Raw genomic sequence first — 22,347 nt, forward strand, 5'->3', positions numbered from 1 at the left:
ACACACCCAGGAATCAAGAGAAGAGCCTGGAGACACATTAAACTAATTTAGAGAACAATGTTAGACAATTGGACTTAAGAATAAAAAGCTTGGTGTAGATGTAGATCAGCAGGCAATGCACCACTTATTCTATGTATACTCAGTGTTTGTGTATTTGGTTACATTCAAATTTCAGTATAAAATTCTGAACTGGTTAAAGCAATTGTAATTGTCACTTTAGAAAAAAAAAGGTAAGTATACTAAGGTGCATGTTTTACGACATCTTCAAAATTAACCTTTAATGTTTTCTAATATTTTTCTAACTGGGTCAGTATTTAAGGCACTTACCGTTGTTCTGAAGAGATCTCATAAAACACAAGCACTCTTCTAAGCATCAGGATGAAAAAAAATTGTCCACTAAAAGATAAGAAAGTTTAAATTACTCCAGCTGTTTCCCTTTTTTTAAATAAATAAATAAAATAAATAAAAGATGTCAGTCTCTTTAAGAACCACTCAGCCGGGACAGGTACAGTCAGCTGTTTTGCTATAGAATACCTGTCCAAACCTGCCAACAGTTTAAGCACCGTTCAAGCAACCACTGGGTGTGTCTATAAGGAGTGGCAACCTCTTTCATAGCAATACACACACATTGATTGTGAACCAGGAAGAGGTTTATTAAACAAAGAACAAAATTCTTCCTCTCTGACTGTGGGTTGTAGATGAAGCTTCTCTTTCGCTTTATTTCTGTGCCTGTATTTTTTATGTATTTATTTATTGTCCATGGACCAGCAGATGGAGCAGAAGCGAGACGATCCGAGTAGGTACTAAAAGAAAAGGACTCAACGCTCTGTTTGTGATCTATTGTACTGCTATGTCAACACATTGTGGCTTTGTGCTTTGTATGTATGGCATATGTGACATTGAGACAAGGGTGTTACATTACCCTTTACATTGCCTTTACATTACCTGTCAGATTTTCAATGTGGTTTCATAACATGTGTTTTAAAAACTGACTTAAGATATGCTAATTATTTAAATATTTATATATTATTTAATTATTTCTTTGCACATTTATAAAACTAAAGAAGATCTTATTTCTTGGAAGTTGTGTTTATAATTTGCTCTCCTTCCACTAAATGGGAATGTAACATTTGCCTCTCAATAGTACTCCATAAAGCTCCATAGCATTTTTGGGTTTTTTCTGTGTTTTAACCCTGTCCAGGCAGACATTGCAGATTTGCAACAGTTAAAAACTAACAACCTGATTACTCCACATACATATTTTTTGAGTTTCTTTTACTCACAAGTACCACTGCAGGACTTGGTTGTGCATTAGCAACAGAAAACTTAATTTGGGCCTGAGAGGGTTAACTTCAAAATATATGGTCGTGAAATTTATCAAGCACCAAAACTACAACTTGTCAAAATGTCCTACAGTTCCTACCGTTCAGTTCTTTGAAGTCTTATTTTCCTAATATCATGGAGCAAGGTTAATTCTAAAATTGAGTGCCCCTGGGTGCTTACTTTTGCTAAAATTCCCTGTTAGTGTTGGCATAAAAGAGCAGATATTAAAATAACAACTGTAATAATTGTTGGAATTCTGTAGTTTGGTTTATTGATACATATTGTCACATCATCATTACGAAACAAAACTGGAAAGACATTAAGACATTATTCTTGTCCAACTGAATTTAATATGTCATTTCGTGTCATAGCTAGTGTTCCTCTTTTCATTCGTTTATTTACTTTCAGAATATTAAACAGGAAAGATAAAAGGAATACGTGTGAATAACTTACACTAAAACAAGGTGATGCGATATATCTGTGAAGGTTCTCAATCATCCAGGTCATCGTAGTCTAAGAAGCTTGGAAAGAAAAGTGTCTGGACTTCTTTAAGTTGCTTGAAGACGTTTCACCTCTCATCCGAGAAGCTTCTTCAGTTCTAGGGTCAAATGGTGGAGAGTCCCAGATTAGCTTTGAGATCCCTTCGCAGACGCCTCAACGCCCACTCACATCCTGGGCCATCTGACCTCAGGAAATAACATGATAGGGTGGGACTAGGTTCCACAATGAGCTCACCCAAAACCTTGGCTGATTGTGACCCACACCCGCTTTCACACCTTGGCTCATGTGATTAATTAGAGGATCATTTAGGGGATCAAATCCCTCTCGGTGGGTTACTCCCACAGGGCTTATAACTGGGACTCACCACCATTTGACCTTAGAACTGAAGAAGCTTCTCGGATGAGAGGTGAAACATCTTCAAGCAACTTAAAGAAGTCCAGACTTTTCTTTCCAAGCTACTTGGACAAGGTGGATGCGATCAATTCCTAAAGGTTATGTCATATGACACACAAGCACTGATGCACACTGAGAAGCACCGAGAAATCTTTCAATTCATGCTGTGAACATGAACTCAAGACCCCTGACCTCTGAATTGTCATTCACTGCCCTGACAACAACTAGACATAACACAGAAGAGGAAGCACTTTCTGCACTCACTCGAAAGAGCACCATCAGCAGTATTAGTTTGTTTTCTAACAACAAAATCTCAACTCAAGAGGAAAAACTTCAAGGCCAATATCAAAACAAGGCTTACTTGTTTTTACATTGAAAGTAGATTTGTGTGTGTTAGAAGAAGCTTTGTTGGAATTTCTTTGATGTGTTGGTCACAATCCTAAATAACAGTGCTTTGATGTCACTTGTTTCAAGTATGTCTGTTTTACACTATAATTTACGCCAATAAACATAAACAGCTTCTGAGTGTATGTCGGGAAACGGGGAGAATCCCAGAGATGGTGGAGTCTGTTGTTTGTCTTTGAAGATGGGGAAGAGGCAAAATGCTTTCTCTGCAATTAGAACAACACATATTTTTAGCCTATCATTTAGAGCAATGCCTTTATTTCTCTTATGTCCTGCATGAAGAAAGACAGTGAAGGTGGCACTGAGAGCGGTCTCTGAAAATGAACAGTCCAGGTACCTTTTAAATACAGTCAACAGAATAATTCCGCAGTTGTTGTTTGATTTTTTGTTCTTTGATCTCCTCCTTCAAAATCCCATATTACCTTCTATATGTTGAAAATATGCATGACACTTTTGAGAACCATACTTTCCAAGCTATAATACTTTTCAACCAATTAAGTTGACCTTGAACACCTTTGTGAGTAGGGCAGATTTTAATGAACTGCTAACACGACCCTGCTCTGAAACGCTACAGTTTTATCAGAATTCATTGAAAACTTTTGTAGCTATTGTATTTACACACATTGCAAACTCTATCAGAAACATAACCTTCTTGGTGAAGGTAATAAAGCTGAAAGCCACTGAGTGTGAGAACAGGGAGAAATAAAGCAGGTCTAAGTCACTTCTGAGGCTGTTTTGAACCACTTACTGTTGTTCTGAAGAGATCTCTTAAAACGTCCAAGACTCTTCAGAAAAAGAAATGTCCACTGAAAAGGTTTGAATCCATTCCCGGAGTTGTCATCCCTCTTTGCATTAAATATGTCAGTCTGTTTGCGTAGGACTCAGCAGGATGCCGGTATACTATCTGCTGTGCAGGTTCATTGAGTAAGTTTCCCTTTAGTTCGAACCATTCTGATCAGACTTTGTAAATGACTGCTTCCTGAAATGTTGTGTATCCTTCTGATTGGGTGTGGAAGATATGAAAACATCCCTACGATAGTGTCATACTCTCCATACCTGTCTACCACCAGGCATGTCTTTATTTTTATGTTTCTTGCTTTCATTTTGTCCACGTTAGATACTGTCAACCGTTCTGCACCATATCTCTGATGTTTTGTCTAACCGGTTGAGCCAGTTGATACAGGTTTTATCTGAGCTGGAATCAGTCCAAACAAACAGCTGAATATGTGATTCTACTGGCACGTACAACAAATCTAATCACTTGAACATAACGAGCAAAAGAATAAAACCTGGCTTTCTCAAATTGTAACTTTCTAGCAAGAGACAAGAGATGATTTAATTATCATTATTTCAGAACAAGTATGACTGCAGGACCTAAACATGTTTAAATTGTGACCCTAGAACCATTTGTGTGAACCAGGACGATGTTTTAACAAAGAACAGAGTTCAGAGTTCTTCCTCTTTAACTGAAGGATCAGATATATAACAGGTGACTGCTTTTTGCTTTAACTGTGTTTTTTTCTTTTATATGTAAACCAACAAACAAAACCATTTTTAACTCAGTTTATTATGTTTATGTCTCCTAAATGTCCTTGTGGTTATGCCAGATAGGTGAGAATTCCAAGGAATTTTCTATATATATATGTATGTGCCCTTATCTTAAACACGTCACTTGCAGCCCAGTGGATGTTAAAAACCCAAGTTCCTGATAGCCTCTGCTGTTGTTTTAAAAAGTGCAAGGCATGGTATTCGATTCAAAATTCAAGAAGATAAAAAGAACAAAAACATAGGCATAAATAATCACCCAGTAGGAAAAAAATATCTAGGTATAATAACATAAGTTAATTAGTAAAACAAAAATTAACAATAGAGTATAACGTGTGATTGTAACAGTAGCAGAGTGCAAACAAAGTGTTGTAGTTTTAAGAGTCCATTTTGGCAGAAGCTGCTTATCAGCTTTTTTGGTGTGTCAGTGGAAAATCCTGAAACGCCTTCCTGAGTGGAGTCATCAGTAATAATACCGGCGCTACCACCTAGACCACTGTTGTCTTCAACAGGACGCATTTATGGGTCAATGATGACTGTTTTCTGCAGTCCTTTCGACATCTGTTTGCCTTGTGTTGCTGTTTACTTCAGCTGTCATACCATACCAAAGCTGTGATGCAAGTGAGAACACGGTCTGCAGTATATCGGTAAAAGCTGAGGATGTGTTGTAACAGTCCGATTCTCCCCAGGGTAAATAAAAGTAGAGGTGTTGTGCTTTGCAGATGTCAGCAGAGGTGTGATTAGACCAGGGGAGGGCCTCTGTGATGTTGGAGCTCTCACCAGAGTTATGAAGCTGAGGGTTTGCTGCCCGTGGTCGCTCAGGTCGCTGCTTCTTTCTGAAATACGCCACAATCTCCTTTATTTTCTGGGTGTTGAGGATAAGATAATTCAGAGCTGCCAGATTTAGCAGTGATCCCAGTATGGCATCTCATTATTATAGATGATCAAACCACTGACTGTTGTGTCATCTGCAAATTTGCTAATGGTGTTTTCTGCATGGAGAGCTTGGTAGTCATGGGTAGAAATCATACAGGGAAAGGCTCAATGCATACTCCCAAGGTAGGCCAGTTTAACCTGAAATTCAGTGGACTCTTCGTCAGGAAGTTATGAATGGAAGATGCTATATTATGTAAAAATGTCAGTGTTTGTTATCCTTGAAGACTTCAGGTCACAGAGTGTTTGTCTCATTATAAGAGACAAAGGAAAATGTATACATTTCTGTTCTTCTGTTAAAACATTGATAAAAAACGAAAATGTAACTTTAAGACAGTGAAATTAAAACAATGCGCAAACATAAAGTACTAAAAAAGGAAGTTTAAAGATCTTGTTTTTATGAAATATAAACAAGACAATGTTTAGTGTCGGTGAATGTCTCTTTTCCTGTTTCATTCCTGTCAAGAGTTCACAATTGAAGTCTACTTCAAATTTGAACTTGAAGTAGACTGGATGAATGTTTACTGATGGATGAATATTTACTGATGAGACGGATAACAAAGGTCATAGGTGTGTACTTCTTCCCACTTCTTTTCAAAACTTAAACAAAAGCAATAGGTGAAGCGTTACTGGTCTTAAACACTGTTGTTCTGAAGAGATCTTGCAAAACTGGAACTGATTTTCTGAGCTGCATTCCTGTTTTTCAGTTAAGCCTGTTTGAGCACCACTCAGCATCAGTTTGGTTTCTGGTCAGACAACTTAAGCAGTGACGGTTTATAGATAAAGGCGCCTAATTTGTTAGTCAAACATCATTATGGTGCATATGTCATACTTCCTGTTCCTGTATCTCGGAGCCAGCTGGGATGTGACATAGATGTAAAGTGTTACCTAAGGCTTGCCCAGCTTAGTCGCCTTTATCGAATTCACAGTATGATCACTTTTGACCTACGTACAAGAATTGCCTCCGAATTCATGCTATTTAAGATAAGATACGATAAGTCTTTATTGTCATTGCACAGTTATACATAGTACAATAGTACAATGGAATTGGAAAACCACATCGGCACTGCGTACAACACAACACAGTAAACTAATTTCAGTTATGAAAAGAAGAAGAGTGTATTTATTGCACCTTGTTATTAATATTATTATTGTTACTAGGAAGCAGTCTCGACGTTATAATTTCCATTATAGCTTTAGGAAACAGACTGTTCTATTCTATTAAAGTGCAAGACTTCACAGCTTTAAATGTTCATTTGAGATATGACCTATTGCAAGTTCCTGTTTTATAGTTTAGTGAGATGCTCGTTTCTGCTCTTTCAGCATACCTCATACACCTGTTAAGTTCACGTTGTTTGGTCCTGGAAAGGTTGATAAGGAAGTATGTCTATGTATGGTATGGCTGAAAACACACACACATGCATCCACACACACACACTGAATACAGATAACGATGTTGCTCAGATATGCCTGCTTAAGACTGTCATGTGTATTTGTAATTGCATATTCATGTATGACCGCTTGTTGACAATAACAGGGAGTCAGTTGAAGTTGGCTAAGGACAGGTGAAGAAAGGAAGGTGAACTTGGCCTTGACTGACTTCCCACGCGGCCCACGAGACAAAGAGCTCTGACTTGTGTCTTGTTTTTGCCGTGCAGTTGGTGGTCTTGTGTTCCAGTGGGGTTTTGTACTTTAACCCTTTAAAACCGATCGGAGCGGGCACGCTCTGTTTTGCATAACTATTTTAAAATCCCGGTAGCACTGCAACGGCGTAAGCTAGCGCAAAAATTTTTTTTGCATATGAAACCGGAGGAGTTGTACTTACATCTTATGCCATCAGCTTGTCCTAGGTCACGGTTTCCTTCCACATATAGCTTTGCAAAAACTGCATAAAAAGCGCTTGCAGCAACAAAAACATAATATTCCAGAAACACGCTTTGCCGATCCGATCAGCTGTTCGTAACACTTCCTACGTTGGAATAGACGTCAGCGCGAACTTTCACATGTCCGCCATGACCTGCCCAAAACCGGAAGTGATGTCATTTTTGCAGAAATGTATTTTTTACCATCATGGCCTCATAACCCTATACTAGTGTTTTTTAAAGTTATGTTTGACTTTCTGACTTTCTGTGTTGTTTCTGGGATGCTTAGGACTCATATTGCACTGCTGGAAATAGTTTATTTTGATGCATATGCTGCTTTTTTGCAAATTTGCACTATAATATTTATTTTTGTTTTTCCTGCAGTATATAAAAATTGGTGTATTTCAAAAATAAAACTATGAAGACACTCAAAATAAATTTTCTGTGGTGGGAAACTATTTTGTGCAACTTTTTTGTATTTACAGTTTTGAGGGATAAGCCTCTTAAATTTCTCTAACTAGAAATATATGTTAAAAAACAAAACGATTTTCAATTTTTTTGTAGTTTATTGCACTTTTTGCAATTTATGTAATTACGATACACTTAATGCAGACATATTAAAATCTGGGTTATAATTGTTGTATTGATGTATAGCAACTTGAAATGCTCCCAAAAATGGCTCCACAGCATGTAAAAATATAATATAAGCTCTGGCGGACTTGGTTCTATGGTAGGTCTTAAAGGGTTAATAAACCCAACAATGTGATTTCCTGAGGTCAGATGGCCCAGGAGGTTAGTGGGCATTAAGGCGTCTGGGAAGGGATCTCAGAACTGGATTATAGATAGCAGAGAGTCTGTTCTGTCTCTTTGTCTGTGAAGGTTTTCAGTCATCCAGGTCATCGTAGTCAAAAGAGCTTGCAAAGAAAAGCGTCTGGACTTCTTCAAGTTACTTGAAGACGTTTCACCTCTCATCCAAGAAGCTTCTTCAGTTCTAAGGTCAAATGGTGGGGAGTCCCAGATTTAAACCTACACATCATTTTAACAACTGTGGTCCGTGTGTTGGGACAAAACTTGGCCCGCAGATCTGTGTGTACACTGTCACACACACTTTCTATGTTTTCTAATGTCTATGTACCTTGCACTGGCCTTCACACTTGCATCCTCTTACTGAGCCCTCTTGTGACAATTTTACATCTAATTTACATTCAAGTTTGCAAGTTTAAATCAAATCCTTCTTCCTGTAAATGCAACAAAATTTTGCAGCCAATCAGGAAACAGCAACTTAGCTTGTAGCTAAAACAGGGAATACCAACTAAAAACAAAATCCACGAACAAAGAATTTGTAACAGTCTCTGTTTATAAGACTGTGACTGGCTCACTGATGGCTAATAATTTCTTTCTTTTTTTTTTTTTTTAATAAATTGCTGGTTGTTTTCCAGTGTGATGTTTTCCGTATACATATATCTATTTTTAAGTGAACACAATATTTTAACATATAGATATTTAGAAGTAATCTTTGAAAATTGCATGAAGTTCTCACTAACAGTGAATACTGTTAGTGAGTATTTTAACATGCTGCCAATAAAAGACTCAATGAAAATCTTTCCCATCCAGGCAGTTTTAAACCAAAACTCTAGACCTGGTCAGGAACAAGTTATATTAAGTGTTCAGCGTAACTTACAATGATGATTTATCCAGGTAAACAGAGATATACGTTGTACCTTGCTAAGCCATTGATCTGAGTTCATTGTACACCCCTCCGCTCTAATTACACTCCCTGCAATTAAAAAACGAAAGAAACACTCAAAATAGCAAAAATTCTTCTTGATAGTTTGTGTTTTTATTTATTACATGTCAGCACGACTCCAGTCCAGCTCGAGCTTGTACTAACAGAATATACATAGTTAAGATCAATTAAAAGGTGACAGAGTGATGCTTAAAAATGCCATTATAAAAAGAACATTAAACATGACAAGTACACTCGAAACTTTACATGTTGCTGAAAAATAAAGTGATTAGATATATACATATATATATTACACTGTGATTAATGATGTGTCTGTGCTAATGATTTTGAAAACATACAAAAATACAAAATATTTGCATAGAAAAATAACACAGATTAAGGCTTCACAGGTTTAAACATACAGCGCTGGTCCTTTTTACTCTTGATATCAGCAACATGTCCTCTGATAATGAACCTGTGCTGACCTTTATTTCACTAAAATAAACTTATTTTTGGTAGTGATTGATTAATAAAATGTGGTATGTGGGTTTAAACACTTTAGAAGAAGTAAACCACTGCCCCGTGCAGACGAGCTACAACAGTGACCTCTGTAATAAACTGAGAGGTAGCAGCTTTGACAGCAGACTCTGAGGCTTTAGCCTTTTTGGCAGAACTGGACTGATGTCAGGGAAGGGGGCAGGCTGACTGGCTGTAGAGGTAATAAGTGAAGATCTTCAAATACTTAATAATGTGCGTAACAACCTGTATAATTTACAGGTCACGACCCATAACGATAGTTTGCCCACACTACTACCTTTCCTAACTTGACAAGAGAATCTGATTTGTGAGAGTAACCTGTGCAGATATTTATTATCGTGGTTAAACTGCATTTTAAACCATCATAAATGGACAAAAACAAGATTAATGCAGCATGGATCTCTAGTAGTCTTACAAAGATGTTTTCATTTCTGTGCAACAGCAGGACCCACAGTCATTCAGGAGGAAAGAAGTAAGGATTCAGATCTGCTATTTAGTGGCTTTTCAGGACTTTTCATGCATTTTTTTAGTCTTTTGTAGATAATTACACCAGCAGGTATAGCAAAAATAAAAAAAGTGATCGGCACACCAGTTATCAGTGAAAGATACCAATTACTCTTTCCTCCATCCTTCTCTACTCTGACCTTCTCTTCTCGAACCTTTTCTCCTCCATTCTCGGTGTCTTCGTCCGTGAAACCTGCAGAGCAGAAAGAGTGTGCAGACAGAGTTAGCAGACACTCTAAAATATATCTTCAGGTCATTCAGAGGCTCTGGCAGCACATGGGTTAGCCTCCCTTTATTCATAATAACTCTGAGTACAGCCAACCTCACTCCTACTGAAAAAGCTATGATATATTTTGGTCATTGCTGGATAATGTGCTTTGGTAGTTTTGAAATAGCTTTTGAAACATCATGCTTTCATTAAAAGATTAATTACTTTGGGATTCTCCTTCTTCCAAAAAGCTTTCTTAGTCATCAAGCTGAAGTAAACCAGAACCATCCTAGGAGGAAAAGATTTTGGTAGATCCAAAATTTACTTGATCTTTTAATTTGTTTTCATTTTTGTTGGAAGCCTAACATGTAGAATAATCTGAAAAATCGGATTATTCTGATAAGAAATAAATGAATGTGCAGCTGCACCAGTAATAACTGCTGAACAACACAGGAGCGTGATCACAACGTCTTTTAGAATAAGAGCAACACAAAAACATAAATTATACAAACTCACAGTTAATTAAGTGTTAAAAATCAAGTGACCACAGAGAGGAAGACCAGGGCTTAATCGCCAAATACTGAATTTTGGGAATGTGTGGGTTAGAAAAAAAAGAAAAAAGAAAAATATGATACCAAAAACTGCCAAGGACGTCATTTTGCCTCTACAGATGTGAATGTAAAACCACTAATGCTGCACACCAGGTTGCCTAGCAGCACAACTGTTTGCACACATTTTAAAGTGAAGGCTGCTGTAACCAGAGCTAGCTAGATGTGGTTGATAAATAAATATATAGAGTACTGTATTTAGATAACAGCTGAATAATTACTGCCGGGCTGGCAATGGGATGTTGAGCCAGGGGAGAGTGTGAGAAATGTGTGAGAACCGAACAGGTTGCTGGCTGTGCTGCACAGCAGGGGAACAGACAGACCAGCATGTGGAGAACTTATCTGAGCAAATACAGAATGAAATCCAGAGCAGAGCATCGAAACAGCTTTCAGACCTGAGCAGGAGAGCTGAGGAGGTGAAGGTGCAGACTTAGGCAGAACAGTGTGGACTGCTCTACTTTACTATTATCACTTAGAATGTGTTTCTAATGTTTTTTTAAGCCACCTGTGACGTCACAGCCCCCAAAACAACCCTTAAATACTCATTTGTCCAATCTTACTTAAAATTGGATAAAAATTAACAATTGACCTTATTTAAGAAATAACATCTTTGCCATTACTTCTGTTACTGCTGCACTGCTATTAGGGCTGGGCTATATCACGGTAATACCGGTGTAATGTTGGGCAACGATAGGAAAATGACATATCGTGATAGAATATGGGTAAAACGCGCATGCGCAGTGCCTATGTTTACATACGCACATGGCGGCGACGCAGAATGAGAAGAGCGAAAGCGGATCGTTGAATGAAACAGATGAACCAGAATTGGTTTGTAAAAATGCTGCAACTTCAGTGGTGTGGAACTGCTTTAGCTTTCATCCGTCAGATACACAACAAAGCACTATTTTTGGTAGCGTATGCTAGCAGGCCGTCGTTATTACCGTGTTTTTTGGAAAACACGGCACACTTAAAATCAATCCTTTGATTATTCTGAAAATCGACAGTGCCCCTTATAATCCCGTGTGCCTTATGTATGAATTCTGGTTGTGTTTACTGACCTCGAAACGATTTTGTCGTACACGGTGCTCGAAAATCTGTCAAATGTTTAGCACGACTTTGCTAAACTATGAAGCTGCACCGCTTGATGGGTTGTCGGAGCATTACGGCTATCGTAGGCAGGAGCCTCGCGGAGTGATACAAACTGTGCTTCAACATAATATTACCGTGTTGTGTGTGTATAACCTCTTTTTAAGTTTTGTGGATATTATACATGGTTATGCTGAGGATATGTCGGCCAATTTCCACTGGAAATGCCTTTTGGTTAAACTGTCAGCAAGGATTTTGCATTTACACTGTTAAATTTTTATATAACTTTAATGCAGATAAAAAACAGCTGCTTGTTTAAGTGAAAATACATTGATGTTTTTCTTTTTGCACTAATAAAGTTGTGGAGTTGTAAAGTGTTTTGTCTAGTGTCAATTATATCGTCAGTTATATCGTTATTGCAAATTTTTAAATGTATATCGTGATAAATATTTTTGGTCATATCGCCCTGCTCTAACTGCTATCATTTGCCACCAGGAGGGGTCATGTTATTATCTGCCCTCTCTTGTAGACTGTCTGATCTCACCACAGCATCAATTATGGAATGTGCACAGGAACTGTAAAGGCTCTTTTAAAATGTATTCTGTTAACGTCTAATCTGGTCTTGCTGGTCTTGAGTGTAATCTTCATTTGCACCTTGTTGTAAACACTTCTATTTCCAACATAAAGGCTTGCCTTCATTGCAGAACTTGACATTGAGATTGCTGTCTCTCCTTGAGAGACGGGCCAAGGCTTTTTTTTTCTTTTTTAAAAACAATTGAAATAATTCTGTCATCATCTACTTTAGTTGTGCCTCAAGACACTTCACCCGTTGCCTACTGGTGGTGGTCAGAGGGCCCGGTGGCGCCAGTGTCCGGCAGCCTCGCCTCTGTCAGTGCGCCCCAGGGTGGCTGTGGCTGCAATGTAGCTTGCCATCGCCAGTGTGTGAATGTGTGTGTGAATGGGTGGATGACTGGATGTGTAAAACGCTTTGGGGTCCTTAGGGACTAGTAAAGCGCTATACAAATACAGGCCGTTTACCATTTACCATAGTTGTTTTCTGTGGTCTTTCAGGCCCTTTGGTGTTGCTGAACTGGTCAGTATAGGGCTGCGCGATATGACAATATATATCAGATGATTAAATTAAAATGTCTATCGCCTCATATCATAAGCTATCGCTTGTTTCGTGGTGTCGCATAATATTGTTTACGGCAATATTTTTTCATTGTTTCGATGGTCACCATGTGGATGCAGGCACAGAGAATACCAGCATGACCAGTTAAGATGAGGCAGAACCAGGTAGCTCCAAACAGAAGGACCAGTCAAAACAAATGGAGGACTTATTCCTAAAGGCAAGAGGCTACCTCTGTAGCATGGACATGGTTTGGTTATGCAACATCTGACAGAAAACTGTACCATGTACTATGAAATCTATACTAAATTTTACCGCAAAATGGTCCCCACCACAGACTCAAAGACAACAAACCTCTTCTATCACCAGAATCACATGAAAGAGTATGGAGAGAGTTTACCGATGAGAAGCAAAAAAGAGCCGTCAAGTGCTCAAAATAAACCTTAGACTCAAACGTTAGAACAGGCTTTTCCCTGCAGCACGCCATGTAATAAATACAAAGAAAATGGCGGCCGTTACAACTTATGTCTAAAAATGTATCGTTTCATGCATCGGTCAAAACACTCGACTCCAGGTACACAACGCCCAGCTGTGTTCAATGAATTTTCAGAAAAAGCACTATTTTGTGATATATATCATTATTGGGATGAGAATTGTTTGTATTGAGATGAGACTTTGGTCACATCTCACAGCCCGAGGTCAGTACATTCATTCTTTGTAACAATGCACCAGATTTTCATTTATGTCACTCCTAAAGTTTATGCTCTCTCTCTCCGATTGGTTTATGTGAACTTTTAAGCCCAGTTATTGGCTCCCTCACATCTTTGTAGCATCTTTCGGGCTTCCTATTTAAGGTCAAAGTGAAAAACTATAAAATACACATCGAACACTTTGAATCAAGTTTAGGAATCATGTATAAATAACAGCACTTTCTGAATTTAAAGCTGAAGTTAAATGCAATGTGTTGGTGTACAGATAAAAAAACAAAAAAAATCTGATGAAACTTTAGATCCCCATCATGCAAAAACAAACAATGGAAGTGGGAAATAACTTAATAGCACCAACCACAACAATAACATCACATCTGCAAAATGTAAAACTTCCTATGGAAGAAACTGTAACACTTCCACAAACTCACCTGAGGATTTGACTGTGAGCTTGATGGAGTGCTTGAACTCACTTTGGACGCCCTTACTTCTTCTGGTTGTAATGCGACACTCATATGTTCCTGCATCCCTGATGCTGGCATTCCTTAGAATCACTGAACAGTCCCCATCTTTCATTGATGGATCTCTCAGCTCCACTCGGCCTTTAAAGAACGAGTGCTGGTAGTTTTCATATAGACGCTGGTTTCTGTAGAAGTATACATAGCCATCGGACTTAAGCTCAGGTTTGCTCCACTGCAACAGGGTGATCTCCACATCTCCGGGACCCTGACACTGAAGAATGGCATCTTCTCCAGGACTCGCAGTTACCTCTGAGTGATATAAACACAAAATTCACTGTTTACTATGAGTAACAAACGGAGAATACAGATGAAAAAAAATAACCATACAAGTAAAATTAGTATTGTAATTATTATTATTTATTTTCCGGCTCCTTTTTAAAATGACCTTCAACGAACTTTTGTGTATCCTTTATTTATCCATCCAGGTAAAAAGTCTCCCTGTGATTACATATGCATTTCAAGAGAGATGTGTTTGAGAGGGCAGCAGAAACTGCAACAAAAACATTTCTATCAAGATATTTGACGTGTCAAATAAGACTGTATCTACTCTCTGAGTCATAAAGGCTCTTGCAAATCAGGTAATTTCTATATTTTATGTATAACAAGGCTGTTCTGAGCAGCAGGGGAGCTGTAGCTAAACTGAACTGAGTCCAGAGTGAAATCCGACAGTCTTCAGGCCTGAGGAGCAGAGCTGGGCAGTGCGGACACTGGATGAGAGGCTGCGGGCTTGGTGATCAGAAGCAGAAGTGGACGTGATGATAAACTTTGATTACTCGGATTTTTACAGTAAAAGATGTATAATCTGTTTCTTATATTTTTGTAGCCAGTGTAACAGGGTCATAAATCATATATTGTTATTACACAAAATGTATTGTAAACCCCAAACTGTTCCTGGTATAGCTGACTTTTAGGACCTGCAAGCCTGTAGTTATCTTCATTATTAGTTAGAGCCCCTCTTCATCCTTTTCTTCTTCTTTGGTGCATTCCTATAAATTTGGGGTACCCCTATGGCCTCTCCCCTTTTCTATAATTCCCCTGTAGGAGAGGTCTATGTCATTTCTTTTCCGAAATTAATTATATCTTTATCCACTCTGATGTTTCTGATCGTGTGTGTGTTAATGCTAGCATGAGCAGATAATTCCTGGTAGCTTTGAAGGTGTAGTGGGTTGAGCTAACTCTCATCCCAAGTGTTTGTATTGGGTATAGGAGCTGGAGCGGGCAAGTTGTTTCCGTGGAAGTCTTTCTTTTTGCCTTTCATTGTCAGGCACAGTGCAGGAACACACGGTTACATCAGCTGAGCAGTCTGTTTTAAAATGTAAGCAATAAACTGTTGCTAACGCGGGCTTGGTGGGGCTTCTTCGACTTTCCAAGTTTGAGAGTTCATTAAAGATGATAAATCCGACTTGTGATTTTATCTGGAGTTTGCCCAACACTGTCGGAGAAACCCTGCAGTCATATATGTTAAATGTAGACAGGGCTGAGATATCGGCTGGGTTTAAAGGCACCGTTATGGCGTAGAGAGAAAGTTAGATACGTGAAATATGAGACCCATCCGCTGCTGTAACTCACCTTGATCCAGAGGAGCCGCAAAGGGCACAAAATAAAATAAAAAGAGTGCAATGTTAGCAACAACAATCCTCATAGCAAAGAGGCGGAAGCGGAGCTCGTTGACGGCGACGACGTAGGCGTGGCTGTGGGGTTGGGAGGACCCCAAAAAGACAATAAACTCCAGTCCACATTTAAAATGGCATTTATCAATTTACAAAACTAAATAAAATCAAAAACTTAAGAAAAAAATGGCACCACTTTAGCGGGAGGCAATTCACACTGCATACGACCGATCCCACGCAAAAAAGTTGATAAATTGTTCGGAAAATCACACACAGCTTAACAGGCGGTCCGAACCTAGACCCGGAAGCTGTCCCATAAGGACCCAGCTACAAAAAGAAAAACAAACAAACAATAAAACAAAGGCAGAAGTATGATTTAAACATTGCGTTTCTTTCATTTAAACAAGCTATCTTCTATACGGTAGCTGTTTAATTGCAGATGCCAACTGGATGTGAGTTCAGGAGTTAAGCTATCCCACGTGATACCTAGCGCATTTTTCTGGCACTGATCCAATACTAAATAAAAACAGGGCCATTATTTCCAGTAACAATAGTGACACATACAGTTTGAACCTTTACATGCAGCTTATGTAGGGGTCAACAAAGCAATAACTACGGTAATGTTATTAAATAAAATATACTGGGCAGTGAACGTCTGACGTTTTTGTTGTTGTTGTTGATTTTCAAATAAAATAATTAAACATGTTTCAGTGGGTTGAATGAATTATTTGAATGTCTAAACTGATAGTAGTCATATCAGTAATATATTAACATGATGCTGAAAATCCAACATGACTGAAACATTACTTTCACCAGTGACCACGTGCACTACCTGATTATTCTGTCCTTCTCTGAAAAGGATTGTGACAGTGACCACTGTGCTCAGGATCTGGGTTTGTCTCGGGATTTCTTTCCTCCTCTCTTTGTTTCTTTTGCTGCTTGTTTTGGGACGTTTTTTTTTTTTCATCGACTTTTATGTCTTCAAATAAGCTAGTAATGTCACAGAAGAGAATTTTACAGCAGTGCATCTGAATTACAGAGGCAGCATTCATACCAGCATGATATCAATATTTGGATTGGCCAGAGGATCCCTAGTAAACACTGCAACTCCAGAGTGCAGACAGATGAGAGTTGGAGGCAAGTTGCAGTACACATGCAAAGATACAAACAACTGCATCAGAGAAAGCTGAGAAAAGACAGAGGTGAAAAATAATGAAGAAAGGGTATTCTGCAAAAAGGAAAGTGAAAAGCAAAAATAGAGGATTTCATGGGTAAATGATGACACCGCAGATGCAACTGGTGTCCAAGCAGATACAACTATTTCAAAGCAATTTTAATACCCGACACGGTTTCCCAGGTCTGACCTCCACACGCAACAGTGAAACAGTTTTCTCAGTAATGGAAATACTAAAAATTAAATATTGTTTCAAGCTCAACAATAACCACCTTCACATGTGTATGAGAATGGTCCTGACTCCATGCAAGCACATCAAGCTGGTGTTTAATTCTCTGTCCGAGGAATAAAAAATAGGGGGAGTTGAATAAAAGAGGGGAAGAAAGTGAGCCTGTAAAACTCTAAAACAAATTATCAAGATGTGTTGAGATGTATTATCTGTAAAATTGTTCAGTCAAGATGTGAAACAGAAAAGGGGGAACTGGGAGCTTCTCCTCATTTTATTTATTTTTTCTTGATTTGTGCTTCAAGAAATTTCTTCTAAGTGGACCTGTTTAAATTTTACCCTTGATGTGTTTTGGCTATTGCCTTTATGTATAAACCAAAAGGCAACTTTAACAAATCTTATTAAAATATTGTAATAAGTTTTTAGAAAAAGAACATCGACCAGTGTGGAAAAATATCACATTTATTAAACAAGATTTATAAAGTCTTTAATGTTGAACATTTTTTTAAGGAGAATTTGTACAGTAAAGCAACCACAATTAGAAATAAAAAAGCAGTTAGAATGAAATACATTGTTGATTAATATCATGTGTACAAACAACCCTGTACATGATTGTCTTTTCTCAGTTAGTTTGTATATTGTGTTTTGTATATCAGTCTTGGGTAAATGTGGGAAAGGAGGGTCTAGTCTGGGACTCTTACTGGACGCGTGGATGAGGATTCCGACCCTGACCATGGCATAATCTCCTCACATAGTCCAACACCCTGAGCCTCTATGATCAAGAGGGAGGATGAGAATTAGTAAGTGTCAGGGGGGTGGGGGGGGGGGGGGGGGGGGGGGGGTCTGTGAAGGTTCTCAGTCATCCAGGTCATCGTAGAAGAAGTCCAGACGTTTTTCTTTCCAAGCTCCTTTGACAATTGGCCCATAATTCTGCAGTGGAAGAAAAAATAGTACATAGAGTTCAGTTGTTGTTTTTTTACATATAAGAATCTGAAAAATGTTTCTGCATTTGTATTCAGACCACCTGAGTCAATAATTTGTAGGCAGCATTTTGCAAGGTCAAGACGTTAAATCTGACCAGAGAACCTTTTTTGACATGTTTGCTGTCTCCACTATGTGGCTTGTCAAAAGCTGCAAATAGGAAATATGGATTTCAGTTTGTAGAATGTTCAAATGTGCACTCATATAAGCAACGTGTGTGGTGTGTGCACTTGTGTGCATGCATGTGCGTCTTAAATGTCCTGCAGTGAGACATCAGCCGTGGTGGTTAAAGCCTTTTTACCAGAAAACAGGAAACTGGGCTACAGACCTGTTAGTTTCTTTTACTGTCAGGCTGGAAAAAAAAACAGTAAAGCATAAAAAGAACACCCACTGTCATTAAAAAAGCCAAATACAGGAACAAAACTGTATAAACTGTATATACTTAAAAAAAACAGGTGCATTTTTCAATGACCGACAACAGTCATAATCTTAATCAATTTCTCTGCTAGTGGTAAAAAATCACTGTAGATGCTGACAACAAGTTTCTTTGTGTCATCAGATAAAGGGGCTTTGGCTCTGCACTTTACTGGAGTCCATTCATGAGCTGAAAGTGTGGCTCCAGACAGAGCTACACTTAAAATAAAAAACAAAACAAAAACAAATAAATACTGTTATTTTATTGAGCAAATATCTGTTGCTGTTTTTTTTATTGACAGCAAAGCAAGGAAATGTGTGGGAAGCAAAATGCAACATCTGCACCAGTGAAGAACTTCTTCTGAACTTAGCATAAGACATTTGACTGAAGAGTAGGAAACATAGTGCATACTGCTTTTAAATCACTTGGCAGCGTTGATAAAACAAACAAAATGTTTGCATTAGTAAACAGTGTATTGCAGATTTCTTTCATTGGTTAACCACGGTGATGTGACATCCACCTTCTGACTGAATGAACAGGAACTCTTACTGTGCAACTCAGAAGTGATGCTCAGTGGTCACCTCCACAATGTTATCAAAGTCCTCAGTCTGTCTCTGCTCAGCTTGGGTCGGCAGGGATGCTAGCATAGACAAGGGGTAAGATGAGACATTTCTAATAGAAACAAAAGGAACTGATGAAAAAAACCAGAGGAGACTCGGAGTGTTACCTTTGGCTCTGTGTCGATATAAAGACACCATGAGCAGAGTGGAGATGAAGTATGGACAAATTACCACCAGGTGAGAGACAACGCTGAACACAAGGTTGAGGGAGGTGGGGTCAGGAGGTGGTGCTGAGGATGGGTGTAGGATTGTGTTTGCAGGCCTATCTGCAGAGAGAATCTCACCTGTTCAGGTGAATTTGTAGGTGAAATGGTAAAATGTGAGTGAAAATCCTCACCTGTGACAGTGATCCAGCTGGATGGAGACTCTCCATGACCGCTGATGTCACACTTGTAGAGGCCTTCATCAGACCTGGAAACATGCTGGATGGTCATGTGACCTGTCATCTCGTTGCCGATAAGGGAGCCATCTTTATAGAAAGCAGCTGGGAGGCTGAAGGAATTCTTTTCTTCGCAGAGCAGAATGACGTCATCTCCCTCCATCACAGGGAGGACAGGACTCTGCAGGATCACTGATCCACCTCAACACAGAGACAAACTACAGCATTTCATCCATTTACACACAGCTTCATCAACACTAACTCCACACACTCAGCTTACCAGTGACTGTCAGGTTAACCATGTTACTGATGGGACCCTCTCTGGACTCACACCAGTAAACTCCACTGTCCCACGGGAGGACACTGCTAATGTTACAGGAAGAATCAGCTGCTGCTCCCCACTCCTCACACTCAGCTCTGATTTCTCTGCTTGTGTTTCTCCTCAGAGTCCATCCAGCAGAGCTGTCGTCCTCCTCACAGCTCAGAGTCACATAGTCTCCGTCAAACATCTGAGAGCTGCTGGGACTCACAATCAGAAGAGCTGTGATGAAAATCTATATTAGTATATTTATATTATATTTTTCATAAACACTTAGGGCTGAAATAACATTCCTGGTGATCATCATTAACTATGTCAAACAACAGCATCTTCATCGTGATCAAACTTTAACAGAACTTTTGGGTTGAAAATATTCATTCATATTCACGAGAGTCAATAAATTTTAATCTTTAAAATGTGTCGTTTATTTCAGGTTTAAAATAGGACAAGAGAAGGTTACCGACCTTGGTTTGTGGTGTAGCTCAGCAGTGAGATCAGAACTAAAGAGAAATGAAACAGAGGTTGGTTTAGAGGTTTTACACAGTTTGATCGAGCTACAGACTCATGCAGAATAAGCAGAAAAAGCAGGAAGTAATTCTCTCTTTGTTGTCTTCTACGCAAACTCGATATTTATGTGGAGAAACAAAAGAAGTGGCATCTTTAGGCCTTTTCAAAGATGAAACCCATTACAGTATACTTACAAAGCAGAAGAAATGATTTCTCCATTCTGTCTTTTGTTGATACTGAATTAATTCTTCTTGCATCAGTTCACTCACATAACACATGAACCTCCTCCTCCTTCCTCTGTTACAGGGTGTTAGTTTGTGGTTTCCCCCCCTCATCATTATTATGAGAAAAGATTCTTTGGTTTCAATACATGAGGAAATACACTTTTAATATGAGGCAGTGATCAAAAAGATGAAAAAAGGAGAGAAAAATACACAGAAATGTTCAACAAAGCAAACCTTTGAGGAGAGAAAGACATCTACTCCAAATTTTACAACCAACGACACTTTAGAAAGCACTGCAGCACTCAAGATGCAGGCTTGTGGGGGACAGAAACGAGGTACACTGTAAAAACTGTGATTGGGGTTAATTAGAATCTAATAGGAGAGTAATAGTAATTATTACTCAGTAAAAACGTGTATGAGTAGTTTTAATCAAATCTAAGCAAAATTCAACAATTTTGAGATGTTCAGTTATTTAAATTTACACAGTTTTGTTTGGGGTAAATTCAGCAATGGTTTGTTGAGTAGATTTTAAAAAAATGTTTGAGTACTAAAAAAATTTAAGAAATCTAATAGATTTAACTGATGAAAGCATTTTCATTTTAATCATTGTACACTTCCGCCCATAATCCTTTGTGCCACGTGCAGGACACACGCGCTTCATGAGTGGACGTCTCCATTTTGTCAGAGGTAAGACTTCTTAATTTGTTCAAATATAAGACACGGTTTAAACAATAACGTATATCGGTTTTGAGTAAAGGTTTTAGACAGTATGATACGTCGAAATTTTATTAATAATCATCACTGTAATGATAGTATCGTATTTTTACACAAATGGCAGTTAGTGGACTGCTAGCACAAGGTCACTTTCCAAGCCTTCACGACTGTGTTACTGAACAGCTTTAACTAACCACATGTTTTACCGTATTAAAAAATATCAACGGTATATTCCGATGAGTTTTAACGTCTTTCATCCACGTTTAAAAGTTCATGAAAAGGTTTTGCGGTCAGTCGTGAGTCATTTTGTCAGCCACAGTCAGTTTTTCGAACTCCAGTTTCCAATAATGGCGGCCGCTACTAAGTTTTAAAATTACTCTTAGTAATCTTTCTGGGTCACAAAATAAACTTTTAACATATTTTCAGGCGCGAAAGTAGCTGTGTAAACATCAAATATCTGCTCGGTTTATCAAGATATCGGATGTTTGCAAAAGTGCTTCGACGTTTTCGGAGCATCTGCTACCCACCAGCTCGATAGCAAGCCGGGAGCTCGAGTGTCACTGAAGCCGCTGAGAACGGCACAACTCCCCGCACATCATTTTCAGATCACCGCGGGGTTTTGCTACTCAGTTTAAACGTAATGTATAAGTCACTTAGACAACCTAAAAATGTTATTGTTGGGGTTTTTTCAGTGTTTTATTTGTTCGTGAGTAAATCGGTTTGGCTGAGATTAATGATAATGTTGCTTTCCTTTCAGGTAATGGAAGATCCCTCAACTTAAATTCACCTGATCAGCATCTAGACTGTGCATTATAAAGTAAGTTGTGATAACATGTTATATTAAATTAAACTAATGGTTTTGAAATTGAAGCGGCATGAAATTACCAAGTTGACCCCACTTAATCTAACTTATTTGTTTTTGTAAAAACAATAAGTAGAAAATAATTGCTTATTATTTGTAGGATTTTTTTCTTCTTCTCTATAATCTCAACATCAAATGTGTATAGATACCCATGCTCTTACATTTGTCATGAAAAACTATTTAGATTCTTAGATATATATTTTTCCATCACTTTAGGACCTGGCAAATGGGATGGCAGTGTAAGATATGCAAATCTTTTTCTACTACAAAGGGGAATCTTCTACGTCATTACAGATTGCAACACGCAACATTTGGTCGTGGACAGCAC

At 38.5% G+C, this 22,347-nt stretch overlaps 1 protein-coding gene across 1 annotated transcript; it reads right to left on the bottom strand.

Annotated features, from left to right (window-relative positions):
• Window positions 1-8,780: 8,780 nt before the first annotated feature.
• On the bottom strand, window positions 8,781-15,830 carry LOC113019518 (uncharacterized). The gene is made up of 3 exons (XM_026163276.1): window positions 15,558-15,830; window positions 13,899-14,237; window positions 8,781-9,922 (listed from the first exon to the last, which is right to left on the bottom strand). The coding sequence occupies exons 1-3, from the start codon at window positions 15,628-15,630 to the stop codon at window positions 9,684-9,686; spliced, it is 651 nt and encodes a 216-aa protein (XP_026019061.1). The 5' UTR covers window positions 15,631-15,830; the 3' UTR covers window positions 8,781-9,683.
• Between the last annotated feature and the right edge of the window lie 6,517 nt (window positions 15,831-22,347).

This window comes from Astatotilapia calliptera, chromosome 3 (genome assembly GCF_900246225.1).
Source record: "Astatotilapia calliptera chromosome 3, fAstCal1.2, whole genome shotgun sequence".
In the NCBI taxonomy this organism is placed as follows: domain Eukaryota; kingdom Metazoa; phylum Chordata; class Actinopteri; order Cichliformes; family Cichlidae; genus Astatotilapia; species Astatotilapia calliptera.